Source organism: Triplophysa dalaica, chromosome 4, assembly GCF_015846415.1.
Source record: "Triplophysa dalaica isolate WHDGS20190420 chromosome 4, ASM1584641v1, whole genome shotgun sequence".
In the NCBI taxonomy this organism is placed as follows: Eukaryota; Metazoa; Chordata; class Actinopteri; order Cypriniformes; family Nemacheilidae; genus Triplophysa; species Triplophysa dalaica.
In genome coordinates, this window is record NC_079545.1 from 23,300,710 (window position 1) to 23,325,251 (window position 24,542).

The following is a 24,542-nucleotide window of genomic DNA, read 5'->3' on the forward strand; positions in this document are numbered from 1 at the left end:
CATATATATATATTCACTATACAATATATCTAATTTCTGCTTCTCTCTGCGTTGTAGTTGTACCCATTATTGATTGGATAACAGTCACCGAAAACCCCGCCCACCGGAAGTAACAGTGCACTTGTCAAATACTGTACATTTTAACAATGGCTATAGCGCACGTTGCGACCGAATATGTATTTAATGATTTTTTATTGAAGGAACCCAGCGAATCTAAGTACAAAGGCGTGCGGCTGGAACTGGCCTTGGACAAACTGGTCAGCTTTATCGCGGTTGGGCTTCCTTTGTTACTCATTTCCCTCGCCTTTGCACAAGAAGTCTCAGTGGGTCAGTAATACATCGAATCATTTGTACTGTACCTTACTCTCAGTATAAAGGACAAGTAAATGAGATCAGTTGCGAGGGTCCTGAGTTTCAATTATGCATAACGTCAGACCAAACGAAACGAGACAAGAAAAACGCTAAACTGATATGTGTTCGTTAGATCATGCTTTCTAAATAATATGCAGGTATTTGATGATCAATTAAACAATGGTATGGAAGAGCATCTGTTGTGTGTAAATCCAGAATGGGGCGTCACCGTGCTTGCGATGTAATGGCAATAGTATATATACAGTTTGCATGATCATTGTTGCGTTTAAGATCTATTTATAACAGATGCACTGTGTAAGATTAGTTATTTTATTTTTCATTCACTGTTAGTTAACTGCGCGTTGTCAGTCTTCTTTTTCTTCTTCTACTTCTTTTAAGCAAAATAATAGTCATTTCTTTAAAGCAAAATAATGCAGTCACCCGTTTTAAACGAGATTAAGTGAAATGAAACCTTTGTATTTTTACAAAACTTCAAATATGACAACTCCATTGACAAAAAGCTAATATTATTTTTGTTTTTAGGTTCCCAAATCACCTGTTTTCCACCCAGCAGCTTCTCATTGCGGCAGGCTGCATATGTAGATTCCTTCTGCTGGGCTGCAGTGGAGAGTCACTCCACGGACAACAGTGCCCCCCTTCGACTACACAAGGTGCTGCAAGACCTGTGTTTTATTCATGACATAAATGTGCAGTCACATTTAACATATTCAGAGTTTCATCTGTGCTCTCATCTGTCTCTTTGTCTGCAGTTCTTTCCTTATATCCTTTTGCTGGTCGCCATCATCATGTATATTCCTGCTCTGTTGTGGCGTTTCACGGCTACCCCGTCCCTTTCCTCTGACCTCAATTTTATCATGGAGGAACTTGACCGTTGCTACAATCGTGCCATCCGTCTAGCAAAGAGCCTAACATCCAACCTTGATGGCAAAGACACTGCAGAAGATCCACACAGGTATACTGTGACATAACTGTTGAATAGCATCAATAATCAAATAAAATACATTTCTTGCTTGAGGCCTTAGGGACTGCTGATAACTTTGCTATTATTTTCATTTGGTTATCATTAATATCTTCTATATGATCCTCTAAATAATTATAGGGGCCTGCCCTATTTCAAAAACTTCAATATAATTCCGGACACTTTACTAATCTTTAATATAATCTAATCTCTCCATTTCACATTCTCTCTCGCCTGCTTCTGCTTTCTCTCTCAGTGGAATTGAATTGACCGAAGGTTGTTTTAAGTACCCTCTGGTCGAGCAGTACCTAAAAACAAAGCGTGCATCGTGGGCTTTGGCAGCGAAATATCTTCTTTGTCGGGTTTTAACCCTCCTCACTTTACTGCTTGCCAGCTTTTATCTGACATACTACATCTTTTGGGTTTCACCAAGTGACCAGTTCTCCTGTAACCTGCGCACAGGTGTGTGTGTTTATATTCGGTAGATTTGTGCCTGTTTGTGAATGTCTATTTTTGCATGCAAAGTATAAAGTTTGACAAGACTTAAATATAGGAGGGTGAAACGTGTGTTTCTTGTTTTGTGTCTGCTAGTTATTTACTAGTATTCGTGTACTAAAATGTGTACGTTTATTTTGTCCCACCTGTCTCCAGGTATATTATCAAATGAGACTGGGGTACCAGACGCATTGCAGTGTAAACTAGTGGCAGTGGGTGTATTCCGCCTCCTAAGCTGCATTAATGTGGTGATGTATATAGTGTTAGTACCTGCTGTGGTCTATGCTGCCCTTCAGCCTTTTCTTGAACACCAGCGTGCCCGGTTTCTCCATCCATACCGCCTGTTGCCTGCTTTCGGGCATGCCCTCGATTTAGAGCCCACAGGTCGGCGCTATGATGACCTCAGCATCTATCTGCTGTTCCTGGAGGAGAACTTGAGTGAGCTTAAGAGCTACAAATGTTTGCAGGTCAGTGTGCTTCAGTGTCATGCATGTATCCTTATTTTATGATGTTTGATCTCTTTGTGATGACACTTTTTTGATTTAGAGTTTTTTTTGTTTATGCAGGTATTAAAGCTGCTGTCAGAGGAAGGAGATGCAGCGTTTGACACCATGTGTCTCCTCAGGACTTTGGGACAAGTGAGGACTGACATGGTGGACAGGAAACGATCCCATACAGTTGATGGAAAATCTCAATTAACTAGGACAGAAATAAATTCTGAACAGAAAGGTAAGCGTTTCATTGGACATTTTTCAGAAATTCATATTTAATCATATTATATAATCATATTTACCCTTCCTCGCTATTATCAGAGAGACATCTCATGAGTTGTGTGTCCGATCCCACTTTCATCACATCCATTATCCTGGGTGAAAGATGCATTTTGGTGAGGTGCTTCTGATAATGCCTTTTGTATGGTTCCCATCGATGCGATACATTGTCAGTTGTGCACCTCATCCGGATTGGGTGTTTCTGCCCTCTATCACAAGACACCCTCAGCCAACCCAGGCCAGGCCCACCGCAGGTTGATCAGACATGAGTGTGTCACATTGTTACAAGTACATATGGCAGCCAATGCTGTGTCCATCCGCCTCAACCACAGCTATTGGCTTCTTTTTTTCGCACCACTGGCCAGTTCTTGAAACATAGCTATAAAATATTACTATCAAACAGTAACAAAGCATTTCATACTGTGTATATATGTTTTATCTCTAGATATTTCCGTTGTTCTGCTGGATGATGGAGTACACACAGAGAAAAGCTGCAGCTGTGTGAAAGATGTGAGACACAGGGTGGTCTGAATTATTATAAGTCTCTCATGTTCCAAGCTTTAAACATGTGGTTTTAAAAGCTATACTGCTAATACTGTGAAAGGTAGTCTATCAAATATCATTTTATCACCGGTCCACTAAAATATTTTTTGAATGCAACTGCACTGATTTACAAAACTGTGACTGTTATTAATACTGTATAAAAGTTTTTCTGTAAATTGAATGTGAATGTAAATGACATACCAGAATATGCAATGCTTGAAACTAACAGACAAATATTTAACTGTTTATATTTACTAAAAAATGTGATCTGGTGGTTGGCTTAATACAATTCCACTGCTGTCCTTTTGAAATTTTTTAACTTCATATTTCGCTTTTTTTGCTTAAATCATTAGTTACCCTTTATGCTTTTTGCAAAAATCTAACCAATTAAAAATCTTAAAAGTGTTTGCTGACACAGTATTTATTTATTTAAAAGTACTGTGTTATTTCCATTTTCTGAAAAACAGTGAATTTGGACATCCAAGGTTTTGGAAGGACAGCAGCAATATGCACCTATTGCTGTGCATGTTTGAGGATTCCTTATATTTGTTGGAATGGGGTAGCATATAGAGTATGAGGTACAGTGCAATAATCTCTTGAAATGTTTGCTTACAAACAAACCCAAATTATCTTTTTCACGAGTGAAAATAAGAAAATGCTTAAATTCTTTTTCTTCAGAATGCTCTCCAGACCACATATAAGCATCCTTTACAAATATATATATCATAGCAGTGATATAACTGCCAAGAAGTAATGTTTTTTTCAAGCCAATGCTTCAATACTAACAATTTTAATGTTTTGAAATATGGATCTTGCAAAATGAAGATAATCTTATTCATCATGAAGAAGCATTGTATAGTTGAGGGTCAAGAAAGGAAAAGAGGGACATGTTGACTAATTCACTGCCTAAAAGCTATACAACTGAAATGTACACTAGTTTTGTTTAAATTATTTTTTACTTTTGTATATGTGGGAGCTGTTTTCTCTAGTAAGTTTAAATGTAATAATAATTAAATTGCATACTTTTTTCATATAGGTGAATTGTTGGTATGATCTTAAAACACTTTAATGATTTGTTTTTATTGTAATTGTTTGTATAATTTCATACCTCCTTACCCTAAAGAAATTAACATCAGTCTTGAACAATTGTCAGAAATGTTTTATAAAGTTGCATTTGTTTACTGTTGCAAGTCTTATAAATATGTTTACGTTTTCTGCAGCAATGCAATGTTTCAATATAATACAAAAATACAATATGATAAAAAGAAATCAGCATTGCATATTTGCCCTCCAAAAATGAATGCACATACTTTTGATGTTTTCATTTTTACAGTAAAAAAAAAAAAGATTCTTTCCCAAAAGTGACACAGTAAATAAGCAAACAGACACGAATGATGATAGGGCTTCCTTAAAAAAAATAGGTAAAATATGTTTAAAAGCAGACGGAAAGTGTATTAGCCACAACCATTATACAGGATTCTGTTGTAGATCCTTTGTAGAACGTTAATACATAAAATCTTGGAAAATTAGTAAAGCTACATCCCTGCTTAAAAAGGTCAAAGCAGAAACGTCACAAACATTACTAATGACCAAGGATAAAGCTTTTATCTATTTCCATTTTCTCAAGAACGAAAAACCCAGAGACATTTTGCTGATCTACCATTTCGCTGTAAATCTACCAGCTGTCACCTTCTTCTAACGACCCAATATTCTTCATTCAGATCCATGAACAGGTCACACTGTCGCTCAACAATTATTAACAATTAACCAAAGCTGACTTTAGCTTGACAACACAGGACCTGCATAAGCACCAGAGCGTGTTTGTCTTTTGTTGACGTAATACTACTTGGGTGTTAATGTGAATTGGTTGGGTAAACACAGCTAATGTGGCATATGTGATTGGACAGTCACTTTAAGGTGTTAGAGTGTGTTTGTGCACACAAGACTCCTTTTCCGCTGATCCAGGCAAATAGTGCAGAACTTGTGTGGATATAAAAGGGAGAAGGACATGCAGATCGTCCCAAACCATCTCACCTCTGTCATCTGTAACCATCTAGTCCTCGGCTTCAAGAACAGGTAAGGGGTTGACAGGATAGGAAATTTACAGTAAATGCTTTTTATTGAGTCTTTTGATGACATTTTGTGCATGTGGATTTATTTATAAGTTTTTATTATTTATTTTGCTAAAAGTGCTTTCTTTTCTCAGGGTAATAATGGCATTGTGGCTCCAAGCTGGTGCTCTCATGATGATTTTGGCCATCTCTGGTGTCAACGCTAATGCAGGGGCTGCCCAGCACCTGTGTGGCTCTCACCTAGTCGATGCACTTTACCTAGTCTGTGGTCCAACAGGCTTTTTCTACAACCCTAAGAGAGATGTTGACCCCCTAATGGGTAAGAACAAACTTGTTTAAGCTTTAAATAGTTGGTACTAAGAAGAGATTCTAAGTAGTTGAAAATACATCGTATTTCAATGAGCATGAAACAGTCCTTGTAAAATGTAAAATACATGTGTTATACAAGGTCATACAACAAAGTACAAAATAATATTGATTAAATGAATTGATACATTTTTATATGAAATTTGTTAGGTGTAAAGTAAAACAGAAAATAAAAAACCTACACACGTTTTTGTAGCAGTACAAGATGTAATCGCAATATTACATTTGGCTCAATTTGAATTTTAATATTATAATGTTCCCTATTCTTATTTTCTTCTTCAGGTTTCCTTCCTCCTAAATCCGACCAGGAAAATGAGGCGGCTGACTTTGCATTCAAAGATCATGCTGAGCTGATAAGAAAGAGAGGCATAGTGGAGCAGTGCTGCCACAAACCCTGCAGCATCTTCGAACTCCAGAATTACTGCAATTAAATTACTTTACCACCTGTATACACACAGGTACCAGGTGCCTTAATGATCTTGATTTGTGTTTTTCATAGAAAATAAAAATGTATCAATTACAGAATGTGTTCTGGCTGATTCTAAGTGGTATATTTGTATTTTTTGTTATTGGTCTTTGTACAACTGTACTGTGTTTATAAAAAAATTCACATATACATAACATGTTATTGAAGACTAGAAAATGCACATGACATCTGCCAAAAACGAAACAAATATCGTTAGTCACTTAACAAAAGACAATTTTTGGAAACACCTAAACAGCCAAACAATACAGTAGACCTGTATAGATAAGAATAAGTAACAAGGAATCAGCAGAAACTATGGATGGTGTTACACAATACAATAAAATGTTTCTAAACTAATTATTAAATCAAATCCACTGAATGAATGTTATACAAATCTGCTGCTCATAAAAAGGACACCATCCACTTTATCTACAATTATAAATTGTATTTTGTAAGTTGTTTATCTTAGAGAAACAAACCAGTACAGTAACATTGACCATTGTGGAAACTGTGGATCTGTTTTATTTCCGAGTCATGATCTTTTTTGTCACTAAACAAAATCTATCTATCATTTATTATGCACTTTCCTTTCCAACAAATTCTCATATACCATCTGATATGGTAATCATTGTCATTAAGTGGATGCATTGTAGAATCTAGGAGTAAAGATTTTTGCATCTCCCAGCACTGTGGTATAAAGTTTTTGAAGAGGCTCTATCTGAGCAAAGTGTCATTTTGGCAGAGAGGTATTTTCTATATAAGTATGTTGTTTGAAAAGCATCCATCTCTGCAATCATCTGCAAAGATTTTATTTTTCTGAAATCACTTAGAAAAGGCTGGCTTTTAAAAGTGGGTTTCATTTGGAATTCTTTTTCTTACTAAAATTGCTTTGATACCTGGTCAGAATAGAAATGCTAAGAAACAACTGCCTAATACATGGTGTAAAGATACCTTTTCATTTTCTTATTTCTATACAGTTTGTTTCTTACATGCATTTTATGTACAACTGCACAACAATCAACAACATGTTTAAGAAACCATACAACACACATAAAATGAGAACATAAGTCATGTAACAAAAATGATTTATTGTTTGTTGTTGTTGTTGTTGTTGTTTAAAGCACCCCTGACCCTCTTTCAACACAGGATCATTTTGTTACGGTTTTAATCATACGTCATAATTAAATCATTTTTACCAGACTAATATTTTAAATACTGAAACCAGAAAAAGTATCCTGGTAAGGCTCTTCATTCATGCATACGACTAACCTAACACTAATATTTTTTTGGAATAAGAACCAAAATACAGCACCAATACTTTTATATTGTTTCGTCATAATAAAACAAGTTTTTCATGTTCAAGCAAAGGCTCTGTGTTTTGCGCTGCTAACACACAACCAGGCCATCATAGTTGCACAAGTTAAAAGCCACATAACCGCCATTCTTTCAGCTCAAAATCTCAACGCCCTTAAACAAATACATCTTTATGTGAAACATTAAGGTTAATTACTGCTTTGCTAATATAAATTAAAGGCACCAGGAAGGGGGTGTAATGGGGTGGATTATGCACACAGGAGAGCGTTAGATCAAGAATGAATAGGATCTATACAGACCCTTTCCCAACAATCATGCCCACAATGGAAAAACGGCATCATATCATGTAGTGTCAGTTTTTAATTTTTTATCCTGTTTTTACCAACGATTTATCACCAACAGAACTTTAAAAGATTAGAGCACATACACACAAAAAAATCATTTACTCACCTTCATATCAATGCAAGCCCATATTACTTTCTTCTATGGAACACAGCCAAAATATTTTTCTTTTTAGAGTGTAACAGAGTACGTCTTAATGTGTTTCACAGGATCATTATATATAGCTGTGGAACAACATGAGGATAAGCAAATGGCAGAACTTCAGTTTTAGGGTAAACTAGTCTTTTCATTATGAAAATGTGCTAATATTTTCAGGTCAACAGCCACATATCAGCAGATGAAAATGTGAGAAGGGTAGCAAAACATTAATTCACAAGGAGTAAAGAGTCAAATAATTGACATTGCCGACACCATGTGATTAAATAAAAGAAATACAGCTGAACCAAGTCAAACTTTGAAATCTGGTTTTGTAGAATTTAAACACAAACCATGTAAAAAATTATCACATCCAGTCATTTTGACAAAGCTTTGTTAAATGGAAGCTACTTTGAAGCGTGAGAATTTCATGAACCTTTATATACACAATAAACAATCAATGGTGGCATACCAGAAACTCTCACAACTACCGGAGAATTGCCTCCAGGCTCATAGTTTTAGATTCCAGGGTAAAAACATTCCACCCACAGTAAAGGTTAACAAAAAGCATTAATCACTGGGCTGTTGCTAGTACTTCAAATTACGTTTTTTTTAAAACAAGGAAAGAAAAAAACAAATATTTCCAGATTTTTTTCAGTCGTAAATAAAATCTAAAACAAAGAAACCAGAAGCAGCTCTATTTTTACATAAACACAATAAGAGTACAGTGGCATTCCTGAAAATATCTCATTTCATTAACCATCTCGGTTAATCACAATTTTCTTGACTAAGCACACTACAGCTCGAAGAGAACTTGCATTTAGGTATAACAAAAATGGATGGCTGTAGCTAGGAATTCTACAGTTCTCACACTGTTCGCTGAAAATCACAATATGAAAGGAAATTGTTTACTTCAAGTAATGCTGAAATAACTTCAGGTTTGTTCAGCCTGGTAGAAAAGCAGCAAATACAAAGAAAGTGGATAATAAGCAAAAATGCTAAATCATTCATTATGGGTTGAGCATAATAAGTGTGTTTGTCAAGTATCTGAGTTGACATGCTCTTCCCCATCCCAGTCACGAAAATATTGGTCTGGTGTTGAACCCTCATCAGCCACCTTGCACTACTTTGGTACTTCAACTTTTCTACCTTGGCTGGATAGAAGCAGGAAGCAGTGGCATTTCAAGCAAAACGTACAGTAATGAAGTAAAGTCCTTCATGGTTCAAGAGTAAAAGGTATTATTCATACAATCTACACACAATGAGCTAATGAATCTTTATACATCATGAATTTGTCCAGAAGAGTTTAGACAGAATAGGAGATGGAAAAGTTGTCATTCTGATCCAGCTACATGGAGATGACTATGAAGAATTGTGACTTCATAAGGTCATAAGGTCCAAACATAAGGCTGTACAAAGTCCAGGAACATACCAACAGCAGACAAAGACATATTCAAGAACAAAAAACATCAAAAGTGAACTTTAGTCTGGGACTTAAATCTCAATGAGTCTTATCGATTCACATTCACCTTGAACGTTCAATGAACAGTGGCAACAAGTAGAACCAAAAATTATTCAGTGTTGCAGTTCACAGACAAAAAAGTGCTTTAGCTCAAGTTAAAACAATGGAGTTTTTAAAACAGACAGACAGGGCAACAGGCCTTCAAGACCTCGTGTTTTTAAAACCGATTCCAAAATTAAGGTGTCAGGGTTTTGAATAGCTGATTCAAAGGCTAAAGTTTAAGGGTCTGAGTTAATCTGCGTTCTCCGTGATCTCAAGCCCCTCACCAGCACTCACGAAGAGCATTCCCCTGTGATTTCACTGCCATTTAAATCTCAGCCTTCAAAGGAAAGGGCACGCACTCTGCATTAGCTGAATTTATGAGCAGAGATCCACAGGAGCCATTCATCAAAACAAAACCTCATCAACATCACATTCTGGTTTATCAGGTGTCAAACCTTCCAAGTGTTGGAAGCAAGGACAAACGTGTCCTGCAAAATTAATGCTCCATTTATCTTTTCAGAAATGTTTTCAATAATAGAGTCCGTTTAACTTAATGAGGAATGGGATATGAATCAATGATGAATTATTGTTGAAGATAATAATGTGATCTCATTCAATAAAAAAAAATGTTCATTCAATTGTTCTCCCCAAAAGAAATGTAAACAAAAAGCCGGACAATGAGTAAGCGCTTCATGATTTTTTTCATGACTGTAATGTCCTATACAACAGTTTCATATGGTGTACAGGTGTATTCAGAGAGAAAAGATATGGGGACACGGAACAGTTAATGCTATAAAATGAACATAACCGAGTACTGATGAGCAAGAGAACAGCAAATTTCAAAAGTACTCTTCATTTCTTTTCTGATTAGAGCATCTTTATACACTCTGATGTAGTTTATGTCCATAATTTTCAAAGTTGACATGGTGATCTCAAAACACCATTGTAGGTTACACAGATTGTTCAGTTAATCGCACAGATGTTCATCTGGTGTATGGTGGTATTATTTGTGTAGGTCCCAAACAGATGTACTGAAAGCCCAGTACACTTTTTTTACATATAGCACTGACCTAAACAGGCTATGTGTTAAGGTCTTTTATGTAGAATATGTATATGTAGCTGTGTAAGCATGCATTGTACTTTGTGTGTCAAGTTTACTAAACTGCAGGCAACTTTTCCCCTTATACTCACAGCGTTTGTGGTTCTGTAGGGGCTGTGTGTGGGCTCTGAGGGGGAGAATGTGGGGGTGAGTGCAAAAGAGGGGAAAAACGTGAGGTTGGAGGGCAATAAGAAGGTGCGGCTGTGGGGGATGGGGGCAATCCAGAGGGCACCAGCGGTCCAGCAGGTGTGAAGAGGCCAGTGGGTGATTCAGCAGGAGGTTGGTTGTAAAAGAAGAAAGCACACTGATGAATAAATGTCTCGATGATTGTCTGGTAGGTGCGAGTAGCTGTCAGAGCATCCATAGAGGTAAAGTCTGGCCGCATCAGTGTTGGCCAGAAACAGATGGACAGATTTTCACTGGTCATTAAGTTGACTCTGTTCCACTGACTAACCCTGGGACAGGAAGAGAAATAAAGTTTCAAGTCTCGCCCTTGTAACTTATCCAAAACAGTTAGGAAATGCAGTAAATGTGGTTCCATACTTGTTTAGATGGCTCATAACATATTTGAAGACATCAAAATTCTCCCTAGGAAATCGCCTCAACACATCCTTCATAGTGTGCAGCCTCTGTTCCCTGTCATTAATTTCTAGAAACAAAATTTTGAAAGCGTGATTATTCCACAGCCTCAGACAGGCCTTAAGGTATACAACACACTATTTCACATTATTAACTAAAATAATGAGGATTTAAAAGGAGAATTGAAAGCATAGAGTCCAATTTACAAATTTTGGAAGAAAAACAAATTAATTCTTACTGAACGCTTCGATCAGCTCCACCTGTGAGCTATAAGGAATCAGAGGATCCGGCAGCTCTGAGAAGAAACTTTTCAATGCCCCGGCAACTGTGTTCACAGTATAGTCCTTTTCCACTAGATCCAGATTGTGGTCTATTAATTCGAAAAAAGAATGAATGAAAAGAGTGGAAAAAAGGAGAGAATGTGAAGTAATCTATCAGTATGTTCCAAAGAGAAATCTATTCATTTTATAACTCTTTGCATGCCATTGACAAGATTTTCTGTTTTTTTTTCTGACACAACGTTTCCGCTTAATTTAGAAGTTTCCTATCATTTACGAAGATTTTTAGTAGGGGGCGCTGTTAAACGTCACCTGCAAAAGGAGCAGCATTTACAGATCCAAAAAAGCAAATGCTCTATATTGATCACTTTTCTGCATTTAAAGTGTTTGACAATTTTCTCAGGTATTTTGTTTGGAATGCTCTATTTTTGAAGAAACCTACCCAAATTTGGGAAGAAATAAAAAAGAGCAAATAAAATGTTTTTGTAAGTTTGTTAAAAAGCAGAGGCTGTTTCCTCTCACTTAATATATTGTATGTCCATACATTCATTAAAACATTCTGGGGGACCATGACAGTTTTGTGTAAAAGATCAAAAATGCTTCCGTTGGCTTGCAACTTCATTAAAAAACACTTAAGGAGAAAGGGCAAACTGCAAACTTTCAACATGCAAACTGTAATTTTTTTACAAAATAAAACAAACAACCAGCATCATGCTAACAATATGCTAACTGGCTTCAACAATTCACAACAGTTTAACACCCTAAAAACATATTCAACTTACCCTGTTCAAACTGTCTTTGCAAGGTCTCTATCTCTGACTTATTTCCACTTACTCTGTAGATACCCTCTGTTGTCAAACCTTGGGAGAGTGAGAGACAAAGCCAATATTAGGTATATGTTAATTATGCTGTGCTTCAGGCTACTTAACAAAACGCTTAATATGATAAATTCTAAAATTACCATTACAACTACATAAGTATGACACCAGTTAGAAAAGAAACAATAAAAGCAATCAAGTGACAAATTCTCAATAGTACGCCCAGGTGTCATTTCTAAACAGCCACAGCCATTAGGCATCTTAATTTATCCCAACATTGTGATACAGATAAGCTTATATGGTGTTCTAATCACATCTCTGATGGGGCCGAGTATGATGTTGAAATAGCAGAAGTAAGTGTACCTGTAGCTTCAATATAACGGATACACTTGTCAATGAAAAGTGGAATAGGTCGTTCAAAGGAAACTACGTTAACCAGAGGCACACCAAAGTAAGTACTCTCCAAAGGCTTAGAGATTGAATGACGGGGCTTTGGTCTTGATTTCTGAAATACAAAGACAGCTTCATTACAATTACCTATCATTACACTTTAAAAGGTTAAGGTAGGTTTGTAAAAAGAAAATGATCACAATGTAAAAAGAGGCATTCAAAATAAATAAATAAAACTCACTTTGCCTGGTCGGCGAAGACTTTTCAGTATGTTCCTCTTTTTGGGATCCTCTCCTTCTTCGTTAAGTGTGTCTCCCTTCAATCCGGAAACATCATCGTCTTTTGACCTTGTAAGTGTGCCAATCTCATCATCGCTACCAATAGAAAAGCTGGTGCGGAAATTGCTGAACTTCCCCAGCCGTTTGGAACGATCACGGTAGAGTCGCGGCTTCGCCCTTGCTGCAGAGAACTTGCGACGTCTTTCCAAAGAGCTGCCATCCCCTTCACTGTCTGAACCATTGCCTCCTCCATTAGAGTGCATCCTATTGGAATTCCGGATTGTAATGATTTTGCCCTGTGTGCTGTCATGTGGCACAGAGTAAATGCTGTCCTCGTAGTTGGGCCGTGGCTTTGATACAGCATCCACTGGTTCAGCATAGTCTGAAGGATCATATTCTCCTCCAATAGGCCATGTCACATTCGATGTAAGAGACCGCCGATGGCTGACTGAATCTATATAGGGGTTGAAATTTGGTTTTCTGAGGTCAAAAGTGACACTTGGTTTTGGCCTCACTTGAGGAGGGATTTTATTGTTTAGCTTGTTCTCAAAGGTGCTAAGGTCAGAGATTACAGAGAATGTGTCACCTGAATCCAAGTCAGGCAGTTTGAACCCACCATGAGAGGTGAGTGTGCCATCATGGTAAGGCGGTGAAGCTTCCATGTCCTCCTCAGAATCTAACAGCATTGTGACGGGGCTTGGGGAGCCACAGTGTGGAGAATACACATTCTCATTTGTGCTTGAAGCTTCTGGAACATTTTCATACAGATGACTGGCCTCAACAATGGTTCTCTTCTCTAACACTTCTGCAAAAAATTGTTCCAAGAGGTCTATTTTGTGTAGTCCTCCGCCAGGGCCACAGACTGTACTACAAAAACGTCCCTCAATTTCATGGGCCAGATCCTCACCTTGGACTAAGAACTCATGAGCGGTGTCTAGAAGCTCACTCTGAGTTTCTCCCACTGCAAGCAGTTGAACAGGGATGATGTCTTGAACCTCACACAAGAAGGCACACAGGGTTTCAAAAGAGGCCTTGCGACATGGAGAGTAGGCAGCAATATAACCATGCACCAACCTACTTTTACGTGTGGCAAAAGCAGCATGGTATGCCATTAGGGATAGCTCAATTGTAAACTTGTTTCCACCAAATGTCTGTTCAAGCAGCACTGAAGGGCCACTTGCCTGGGGAGACGTCGGCTTGCAGTGCTGAGGGAGCAGGAACGGCGCAAGAAGGTGATCAGTGTCATAAGAGTCTCCACACATTAAGCACATGACAATACGCAAATCAGCCTCTGGGCTCTGGTCCTGCTTTAAGTCTCTAATACATGGAGGCAGTGGAGGTGCAGGTGGTGAACCACTACGAAATGTCGAAGTCCTCCTCATTTCAAGTAGAGATTTCAAGACCTGATTGATCTGCCTTTCGTTCAAATTTCGACCATAGCCGCTGCCTGGGGAGGCTGGTTCCAGGAAGTTACATTGCAGTTTTATTGATACCTGCTGACCCTGTGATATTAAAGCTTGGGCAGTCTCCCCACCAATGTCTCCTAGTCCTCCCACGCCTCTTTTGGTTATTAACAAGAGCGAGAGAGGAAGTTGAGCAATATGGTTATCCCTTCTGCCAAGTGTAGAGTCTCGCAATTTCTCGATACTTTCAACAATATATGACAAGGATTCTTTTGAATTGTACAAACACAGGCATCCATGGGGAGTGAATGTGGCTGTATGAAATGAGTTCACAGGAAGTCTTACATTGCCCTCAATGGGTCGAAGGACAAGCTCATACATTCTACCTTCAAGCAAGTAATGATCATCATTGGTACATAATGCCCGAATCTCATTGGCCAGTTCTCTTGCTAGACCATCTTTGCCCAGGATAACAAGATTAATCCTATCTATCTTTACATCAATCATATGTGACTTTCCAAAAGAAGGGTATTGTGCAGGGAAGCACAAAGCTAACATTTGCTCAATTTTGTTGTCAACACAGTGTGGGCAGTTGGGGCATGTTTCCTTAGTAGGGTGATACACAAAATGGATATGCTTTAAAACCAAAGCATCTCTCTCAGCTTGCAATTTCTGCAGTGCCTTGAAGCGTTGCTCTTCACCCAACACCTCTTGAATTGCTCCCATCTTTTCTTTACTAGGTTTGGCATCCACCTCAAGTTCATAGAAAAGCTCAGAGTACTCCAGTAGGAGCTCCTGAAAATCCTCTTTCGCCTTGTCTATGATTGCTTTTTGGTGCCGGTTATAAATGTCCAAATATACTGCCTCCTCAAGCCACTGGTAAAAGTCTTCGTTCATGATGAAGCTCCGGGCTTCCTCCCAGGGCTTGCCAGGGGTAACAAAGGGTGAAGATGCCAATTTTGCTTTGAACTCATGACGCATCTGGGCACGCTTGCATTCATTGCGCAGGTGTTCAAGGTGTGCATCAAAGATTATTTCAGCAGCTGTTGTATCCAAAACATCAAAGGGGATGCGCTCATCCTCCATGTTGTCAAGATGTGGTGTCTCTTCCCATGGTGCATCCTCCAATACCACAAACCAATGGTCAAAGTCCTTTTTAGACTCAAGGACCTTCTGCACCCCAGACCAGCTCAAATGCTCAATTTCATCCAACTCAGACACCAAGCTACTCAAGGCAAGTGGTAGAGTGCTTAGGTATCCTTTGCGACGCCTTTCAATATGCTCCTGCTTCAGACGGTGAATATGTTGTTGAAAAAGCTTTTTTGCTTTACCTGTTCCTTCTAGAAATACATACTCCTTGTACTCAGGTGATGTCTGCATTCTTCGGCTGATGTTGGGCCAAGTTTCTTTGTGATTCTTAACAATGTGGTTCACCAACCATTCATAGCGGTCCTTCGCAGAGGCAATCAGTTGACTCTGATGTTTTAGTGCTTCAAAATAAGGTATAATTTTGGGCTTACTTCTACCCTTATCTATGAGCTGGATCAAGGTGAGGAAAGCCATGTCAACATTGACATTAGACCGCGCGGAAGTCTCGACAACCGGCAAGTTCTTTTTTGTAATTGCAAAAGTATGAGAATCCTTAATGTATCGCTCAACACCTTCATCACACTTGGTGAGAACCAGTACAATAGGCTTTTTAGTCTTGCTTAAGTGATTGTACAAGTTGGTGACAAACTTCATTTGATCATCAAAGTTGCGATTCATACCGCGACTCACATCCACACAAAGCAGAAAGCCATCCACCTGCAACTTGCCTTCAGGCATTTGCTTTTGTTCAAAATCCTGCTCTAGCCCCAACTGATCAGTGCAGAAGTACATGAGTTTTTCGGCAGAAGCCAGTTTGGTGGAAGCAGCTCTTTTGATGTATGGCTGCAAAGCTGTGCTGCGATGGGGCTGGAACGTCTGGTCATCGATGAATTCTGTCTGCTCAACAACATGCATCCTACTTTCTGCACCATCTTCCAAAACTCGTCCCACTTCTCCCCAAAACAGGAAATGGTCATTGTTGACAACCCGGCCCCCAAAATCACTGGTGCTTAGCACAGAAGTGTGATCTAGATGAAAGTCGTCCGCACTGGGACGGACAAAACGGTTACAAAGGCAAGATTTGCCGACTCCACATTGGCCTTTTTCCTTCTCAGTACCCGACAGGCCAACAACAACGAGGTTGTAGATAGGCATCCGGGATTCTTGCTTTTTAGCCATCATCATCGTATGCAGGCATTCATCTTGTTATGGCCCAAGTTTGACAGTGGCAGACTCTTTGGAACGTGTCCATAAAATGTTGATCAGGGTATATGATTTACAACTGAGGCTTTGGGGACAATGTTTCAATCATCCTTTCAGGTCAAGAAAGCGGCTTGCTCAAATTAGTGCTGACCAATCAGAGATGGTTACAAAGGGCACTGAAGAACTGAAAGCAAAGGCAGAAATTGGGGTTTAACCTAAATGAGAAAGGAAGAGAGAGAGAGTAAACCAATTACTGGCAAAATTGTGTGCTTCATTTGCCTAAAAGGCTGTTTGCATAGAATGTAGCATAAAACAAAATTACCCTACATTACACTCTACCCTTTCAAGTATCTCAAAGTATATTTCACCAATAATACTCAATAGGCTTAATAAACATGAATATGAGAATATGAAACAAAAAGCTAATTTAAGTAGATGAGTTCTTTGTCAGAACTTGGTGTGAAATTGATAGGCTAGCAGGCTACATATTGCTGCAGATCTAAATATACCTACAGGACACTTAAACTGTATACACAATGTGCTGCAAAAAATGCAATTTGATGAACCTGACGTACACACTCTTGATTTAAAAAGAACTCCATGTCTACCATATAGACCTAATTCCCAAAATTGCTAACTGTAAAGTATACGGGTAGTTGACAAATATACCATACATGAATTATATGGTGTGATAATATATAAAATGAAAAAATAAAAATGTTAATAATATTTTATTTTAGATGATTAATTAGTATATTTATAATATAAAACAGCATAAGAGAGATCTATCTTCATTGTTGATTTTCTCTAAATTTTTTGCTGTCAAACCATAGGAAATACATTTGTCAATATTTACTTAAACAAAAATGACAATTCACCGAAAAGGATTTCGTCATACATGCTATGTATATTAGAACCAAATAATTAACGGCTGACATCAATTGTGTTGTATTATATTATTTACAATAGAATGTCTGTCAATTAAGTTAGTGTCTATTAACTACCAATTATTTATTTTTGTTTATTAATTTAATAGGGCTGTCAAATGATTAATCATGGTAAATGGCATCCAGAATAAAAGTTTGTGTTTACAGAATATATGCCTTGTACTGTGCATAATATTAATTAAGCATTTATAAAGACAAAAACATGCACATACATATATATATACATTTATTTATTATCAAATGATTTATTAATTTATTTAGATATATGTATGTGTGTATTAATATGCACAGTACAGAGACATACATTATGCAAACACAAACTTTTATTCTGGATGTGATTATCACGATTAATCATTTGACAGCCTTATAATTTAAAGGAGGCATGAATTAAAATCACAATTTTAACCCAAGCTTTTGTTATATAAGAGGGAATCGTATTCACGCGAACATCCTGTAAGTGTTAGAATTGAAAATGCCCTTGTTACTGAGATAACATCTGTTATTGACACCAGGCCCAGCGAACACCAGGTTCTGGATTTACCTATCTATGATGACATTAAAAGGTTGAACACCGCCTCAACAGAAAAATATTAACGACTACTTCTCTAGCCCCGCCCACTGGTACGAGCATGACAATTCTGAAGTGTCGCGGAACCAGATAGAACGAGCAAGCAATATACAAACATGCCACCAAAGATAGCTAAATATTGTGCCACCCCTGGTTGTGAATGAATACAGTCGCTTCCAACATTAGTAATGCAGGGTTAAAGTTTAATTTTAAAGACATTCCAGGCCATGTGGGAAAAACATGGATCGTTTGTTCATATAATTTCTCTGAGGATTCCTTCGTGAACAAGGCAGATGTAGACCTGGCCTCATAACCCGTGTAGAAAATAGCCTTTTTTATGTTAACATCACGTGAACATCATAACTAGATCTCATACAGCAGTATAAAACAATAAACAAGGCTAGTTCATTACACCTTTAATAATGACGCTGCTGCTTCCCTTTTCAAATCTTTGTTGGTTGCCAGGGTGTTGCTATGTGAATTCTAAGTCATTCTGAGTGGATTTAAAGAACTTTGCCTTGGAGTTGTTCTGGATGTTTCTTTACAACCCAGGTCACATAGGCTTACTCCAATTCTATGATAGTCTAATTTGTATATATGGTTTGGGTTGTTAGGCAATGAACAATACTGAACAATACCATATTCAGAACAGTACATCATATGGTATGCAATATAATGTGTATATTATATATATTTTGCTATAACATTGAAACCTTACTGAATTTGCATGTGATCAAAGAGCAAGATCTAACAATATGCACAATGAATCCAATAGGCTGATAGTTATATTATCTGATCAATATTATTGTGCATAAACGGCTTACAGATATTTGTAATATTTTCTCATTACAAAACGTTATACCATTTAACGAAACATATGTGCTCAGTGTTTTAAATTATACAGACACTTTTATCTAAAATGTAGTCGTTAACATCAACAGTAACTTCAAGTAAATGTAATTATGAACGATGGAAAACATAATGGTAAGTTTAAGACATGTTTTCTCTACATCTTTTTAAAGATGCTAGGTTAAAAGTGATTTGAATTAAAAAATAAAACAGATTTCATGACTGACTACACATTATTTTCCTGGTCATCCTAAATGAAACGCCTATTAAACATTATGTGGATTAATTCAATGATCATAATTTAACTGCACCAAATTAGGTTAAAAAAAATCTGTGTACAATTTTGAGTTTTTCATGTATTTTAATAGTCACTGAATCTTGAAAATGCTGTTCTAATGGCAGGACACAGAGAAAATTGTATCCAGCGGCCTTGACATGATTTGCTTTTTGAAATCCAAGTAATATCTAATGCTGCAAATTAAAAGCCTCACATTATACAGATTCTGTCTGGCTCAAAAGCTCATATGTGATCCCCAACCGGGTCAAGTGCAGTGCAAGAGGGTACTACTGACAATGTCAATTGGTTGTTACATCTGAGTCTATTAGCTGCTCAGCCTTATCTTCAACAAACATACCAATCTTAAACCTTAAGATATGACAACCATGCATATTTGCTGTAGCAGCCTACTGTGTTGCGAGATGCTGACCACTATGAATTTAACACACATCGATATCAAACTCGTATCCCAACAGTTATACAGTAGTGCATAATGTGATTGTATCCATCTCACATTCTTTATGCAAATGAGTCCGACATGAAACGTGAAACTTAAAAGTAAGTGATCGAGCTTATCCGCCCAAAGCACAGGCCCTGGAATAGCCCAAGCAAGAAGCTACGTAATGCGGATGTCAAGGTTTAGAACTGCCTCCCTATGAGCGGTTCAGCTGTCCGTGCTGGTCGGTGGCATTTTCCCTACGTGCATACATCAAATTGGCCGTAATAAAACACCTCTTAAAATCAAGGCGGATAATCTAAGTTTCTCTTCGTATGCACAGTTACAAATGTAATTCTGTCCGGCGTTACACAGCCATTGATAAAATATAACGTTACACCACGTGAGAATATAGTCCGCAAACTAACGTTCTGCGATTATAGAAGTTGCAGTATTATAATGAACCTTATTTGATTTTAGTAGGCCCTGTGCATGAAATACCGAAATATAAATCCGTTTTCAGTACAACCAAGGCGCTGCATGCACAATAGAAAGCACTCATTTTTGTACAATAATTTGCACTTCTCTACTTATTGCAGTGATTCGATTACACGACTCGATCTCATCTAATATGCGTTCAATGAAACATCGGCGAGAATACATACCAGTACCTTTCTCCGTTCCCTTCTGAATCCCTCTTTCCTCGCAGAGGCCAACCCGGGATCGGTCGTGTTGTTAAAAAACAGAAAAATGCAAAAAAGCAAAACGCTAAGTTTGCATGGAAGATGAAATTCTAGGGGCAACTTTGACCGCGTGTTTTAGTGGCTTGCAGTTTCAAAGAATATTTTTGTCATTGGTAAGTTACAGAAGCCGGTCTGAAAATACACTGACGGCTAAACATATCCAAACAAAGAAATGTCCTTTCTTGGAGACCCGTTGTTTCCGAGGAGAAAACCGGCTTGTTTTAATACCTTCTTCCGGCCTAACCACGTTGGTTTTGATAAATTAAAATGTCCTTTGTTGTTGTCATGAAATGCTGATTTCATCGTGTGCAGACAGCATGCAGCGATGCCTTAACAGTGACACACAACATCCAGTTTCGTAGTCAAATCACATGCAATCTGGGCCTCGCGTGGCTTTAAACGTCAAGCATTCTACGTGAGGGCGAAAGTGTCTATGTCCAAATAATGGCGGTCCATCCATCCGAACCCAACTCTGAATGTGTCCTCTTCTGCTCTCCCTTTTTGAGGATAAAGAGTGTTACGGAGACAGCCGAGACTCGCCCAGTGGCGCATGGACAACAGCACAGCGCTGAGCCAATTACAAGAGCTGAGCTGAGCTGAGCTCGAGCACGCGCACGAGATCGCATGCGAGCCAAAGGCAAAGCAGCATCCTTTCAAGAGTACTTGCTGCTGAAAATTACAGTCATCTTATATACATTTGTAAAATAAATTGTACAATGCAAAAATTTTAAATATTTAGTGTAGCCTACTGGTACAATGACAACTCGAGAAAATATCCACAAATCTTAAAAGTACAATTCATCCAGAAATGCACATTACTTAATCATTAACTCACCGCATGTCACTTAAGATTTTCTTTCTACTGAAGAACGTAAAAGAAGATATTTTGAAGAATGCTCCTAACCAAACATCACTGACCCCCACCCCACTGGTTTTTCATTAAATAGACACAAAACCACTTTCTGAAATCTCGTCTTTTGTTTTCCACAAAAGAAAGGGTCATACAGAGATTTTTAACCAAATGAGTGTGAATAAAAAGTGACATTTGGTCTCTACCTTTTTAAATGGAAATGCATTCAGAAAATGATTTCTTAATGTTGAAATGTAATGAATTATTAATTGATCTTCACAGAAAGGACAATTTGACACATTGTTAGGATGACAATGTTTATTGTGATGGTGTAGCTACAACATCTTAGAAATTCTAAGAAAGTAACAATGCTCGTTAGAAAAAAATCTACATTCTTTTAACCTCGAGTGATCATAAAATCATGACCACCATTGGTAAAAGTATTAAATGATGTGCCCCATACCTGCAGAAAACAGAGTAAAGAAAATACATTTAGAAGTAGAATAAAACAGGAATCTTTACCAGCAACACGCCCTTCATCTGTTTGACCCAACTGTGCTTGCATTGGTCAAATTATTGTAAAAAAACAATTTGCACATTAAAATATTCAAAACGTTTTGTAACAGATCTGTTACAGAAAAAAAGTAATCGAACAAAAGCAAAATTGAAATCAACTCTTTTAAAATTTACTATGACCTATACAAATGACCTTCAAATGCATATTGTCACAGACAAAAATAACTGGAAAAAATAAGTTGGATGGTTTAGCATCTGCTTTTAGCAGTTACATTTACAGAATGATGAATCAAAAATATTAAGACATGTGTAAGAGCTTGCTTACAGTGTAGGTTAATGAAGGAGATAAGTCATAGTTCACCGTTGTCCGCATGCCTAAAGAAAAGACACATGAATTAAGTACCGTCTCTCTCTCTCTCTTTCTCTCTCTGTGTGTTTAATATTGTGTCTTACTTTGGTGCCTTGTTTCCACACTTAAATTTTTTGCCTGCCAGAAGAAAAGATATGATCATAAATATAAGTAGGCTATATATGTACACATATATGCTTCATATTGCTTGTAGGTGAGAAATCAAGATTTTTGGGTAGTTCAAAAATGTAGTCACCGTACTTACTAAAAATGATCGCCATGCCCAAACAGAACAAAACAGCTGCAAAGATCAGCCCACCTCTTCTGATTAATTCATAATCTAATGAGCACATACATAGATGATGACAAACAAAATCAATTCACACCTCGTGATATAGTAAGACTTTGTTTAAATAGATGCAACGATTAGATTACAGAAAGATTCAATGTAATATCTCCCTCTTATAATGGATAGCAGTACTTCTAAATAATTAATGTGTTTTAAAGCAGGTTCTTTTAACAATATTTTGCCAAGTAGTGAGCATAATGTGATAAGATGGCAGTAAAAGAATTTGTAGTGTCCAGACTCAAATCAATACATTAATGTCAACTTTGAAATACGAGTCATTAGTTAATGTAATTATCAGACATTCTTACCATATGTGAAATCAGCATCAGAATACTCAGGTTGTTCTTAAAAGAGAACACACAGAGCATCAGGTTATATATGTTAAATATCCTATAGTTTGTTTTTCATTTTCCAAAATTTACAAATGTTACTTAGAAAGTCATTCTTTTGTTTTGTCCTACTAAAAATGTTTAAAGTTGACATAAACTTACCCACTCCCATCGTTGGTTGCAATGGTCCAAGTTCTAAAAGTTTTCAGAGTTGATAATTTTACAAATATATGTGTGTGAGAGAGAGGACTTGAGCTCTTTCGACTCTCTTATGGTGGATTTGTTACTGATGTAACAGTTGACACACCAGTGAGAGGTATAGAAACGAGAGTGAGCGAGAGAAAATGAGAGAGAGAAAAAGAGAAAGAAGTATGTTTTTGGCAAATTAATAACCTTCAAACCCTTCCCACTGAGCTGTCTTATCCAGTAAACTTCAAAATAGGCACACAAAAGCCTTTAGGGCATACTTAATATCTAACCATTAAGCTTTGGTGAAAGTAACCTTGCAGTCAGCTGACAAGGTCTTTCAACTAATCAAGAAACAAGCAGACCATGACAGATTCAGAATCTGAAAACCCAAACAATGTGATAAAAGCTGACAAACAAAACTTATTTTGAAGCTATTTTGAAATAAAAAAGTAGACTATTCATTCTAAAATTATATTTAACAAATTAATTCAAGCTTTTGAATAGATATGTGAGGTTCCAGTTTTCTGTTAGTTCTGTTTCAGTGGGTAGTTAAGAATTAATTTGTCGTTTCCAGGAAAGCACATGAAACAAGTGTAAATACATAACGAATCACTTTTTAGAAGCATAATTATGACAGATTTATATGAGTTAATTATTTATCAAATAAAAGTAGTGAGTCTTTTAATCTTTGCTTTCTGCTGTCAAAAAGCTACTGGTGTGAGATTACAATCTATTACAAGGTAAAATAGAAATATCAGTATAAAAAGGGGTTATGTGAGGATTTTTACCCAGTTATTGATAAGGTTCAGCATTCTTTTCAAGATATTTATTTTCTTAATGGACCATAACAATTTATTAAAGTTTTATCTTAAACACAAATATAAACTTTACAGCCTGCTCCATCACTCTATAAGTAAATATGGGACTTTAGTTCAATATGCTGTTCAAATGTCGATAAAGTAAATACATACAGAGAATGACATTGATCTTTCAATGTGACATGTTTTTTTTTAAATATATATAACAAAATATCCAGTGCAATAGTCACTCATTCATCCAATTGTAAGTATAGGTTTATCAGGATTCAGCAATATGAATGGAACAAGAGTTGAATTCCATACATATACTCTGAGATTCCAAATTGTCTTGGTATCCACTGAAACTATTGATGAACAACCGAACCTGCAAATAAATATGATTAAATACGATGGCTGGGTTGGTTATTCATGTTAAAGAGCTCCTCTCTAACCTGTTTACATGTTTATTTTATTGAGTTTTGTACCCCGTAGCCTGTTAACATTCACCCGTTCCGTGTACGGGACACCTAAGTTTGTGTCAATATTGTGCATGTAATTTCTAATCGAATCATGACAAACTATATATCATTGGAAAGGTCTTACACTCTAGAACACAGTTTCTTTGGTGTTTTTTTTAAATAATTTATGTAGGATGAGTAATTAATTCTTTTTTATAAAGAGTGTGCTTATTTTTTTTGTTATGCTTTTGCGACCCATATTTTTTATGTATTTATTAATCAAAGAAAACCATAAACTTTTCTTATTTATTGTTTACAATAAACCTACCAGCATACCTTTAATTTTTCTTTTTTGTGTATATGTGTGATTTTTTTTGTTTTTGCAGTAATCAGCTACTTTTCTTTATTCAA

General features: G+C 37.1%; 4 protein-coding genes across 5 annotated transcripts; 2 read left to right on the forward strand and 2 right to left on the reverse strand.

Moving 5' to 3' along the window:
- The first annotated feature begins 139 nt into the window (after window positions 1-139).
- panx1b (pannexin 1b) lies at window positions 140-4,324 on the forward strand. The gene is made up of 7 exons (XM_056745519.1): window positions 140-327; window positions 895-1,022; window positions 1,122-1,324; window positions 1,587-1,792; window positions 1,982-2,292; window positions 2,392-2,554; window positions 3,041-4,324. The coding sequence occupies exons 1-7, from the start codon at window positions 147-149 to the stop codon at window positions 3,124-3,126; spliced, it is 1,278 nt and encodes a 425-aa protein (XP_056601497.1). The 5' UTR covers window positions 140-146; the 3' UTR covers window positions 3,127-4,324.
- Window positions 4,325-5,027: 703 nt separating this feature from the next.
- On the forward strand, window positions 5,028-6,726 carry ins (preproinsulin). The gene is made up of 3 exons (XM_056745520.1): window positions 5,028-5,214; window positions 5,345-5,529; window positions 5,859-6,726. The coding sequence occupies exons 1-3, from the start codon at window positions 5,147-5,149 to the stop codon at window positions 6,005-6,007; spliced, it is 402 nt and encodes a 133-aa protein (XP_056601498.1). The 5' UTR covers window positions 5,028-5,146; the 3' UTR covers window positions 6,008-6,726.
- Window positions 6,727-7,698: 972 nt separating this feature from the next.
- arhgap35b (Rho GTPase activating protein 35b) lies at window positions 7,699-20,831 on the reverse strand. Of its 2 annotated transcripts, none has more exons than XM_056745518.1 (7): window positions 20,223-20,831; window positions 12,743-16,689; window positions 12,475-12,616; window positions 12,076-12,153; window positions 11,254-11,385; window positions 10,980-11,085; window positions 7,699-10,891 (listed from the first exon to the last, which is right to left on the reverse strand). In XM_056745518.1, the coding sequence occupies exons 2-7, from the start codon at window positions 16,454-16,456 to the stop codon at window positions 10,525-10,527; spliced, it is 4,539 nt and encodes a 1,512-aa protein (XP_056601496.1). In that variant the 5' UTR covers window positions 16,457-16,689; window positions 20,223-20,831; the 3' UTR covers window positions 7,699-10,524. The 2 variants fall into 2 exon arrangements, with proteins under 2 accessions (XP_056601496.1, XP_056601494.1); XM_056745516.1 differs by having other exon boundaries at window positions 20,217-20,831.
- A 611-nt stretch (window positions 20,832-21,442) lies between these two features.
- On the reverse strand, window positions 21,443-23,054 carry fxyd2 (FXYD domain containing ion transport regulator 2). The gene is made up of 6 exons (XM_056746879.1): window positions 22,850-23,054; window positions 22,667-22,702; window positions 22,275-22,349; window positions 22,114-22,147; window positions 21,986-22,035; window positions 21,443-21,607 (listed from the first exon to the last, which is right to left on the reverse strand). Exons 1-5 carry the CDS (start codon window positions 22,857-22,859, stop codon window positions 22,011-22,013), a joined length of 180 nt encoding a protein of 59 aa, XP_056602857.1. The 5' UTR covers window positions 22,860-23,054; the 3' UTR covers window positions 21,443-21,607; window positions 21,986-22,010.
- Window positions 23,055-24,542: the final 1,488 nt, after the last annotated feature.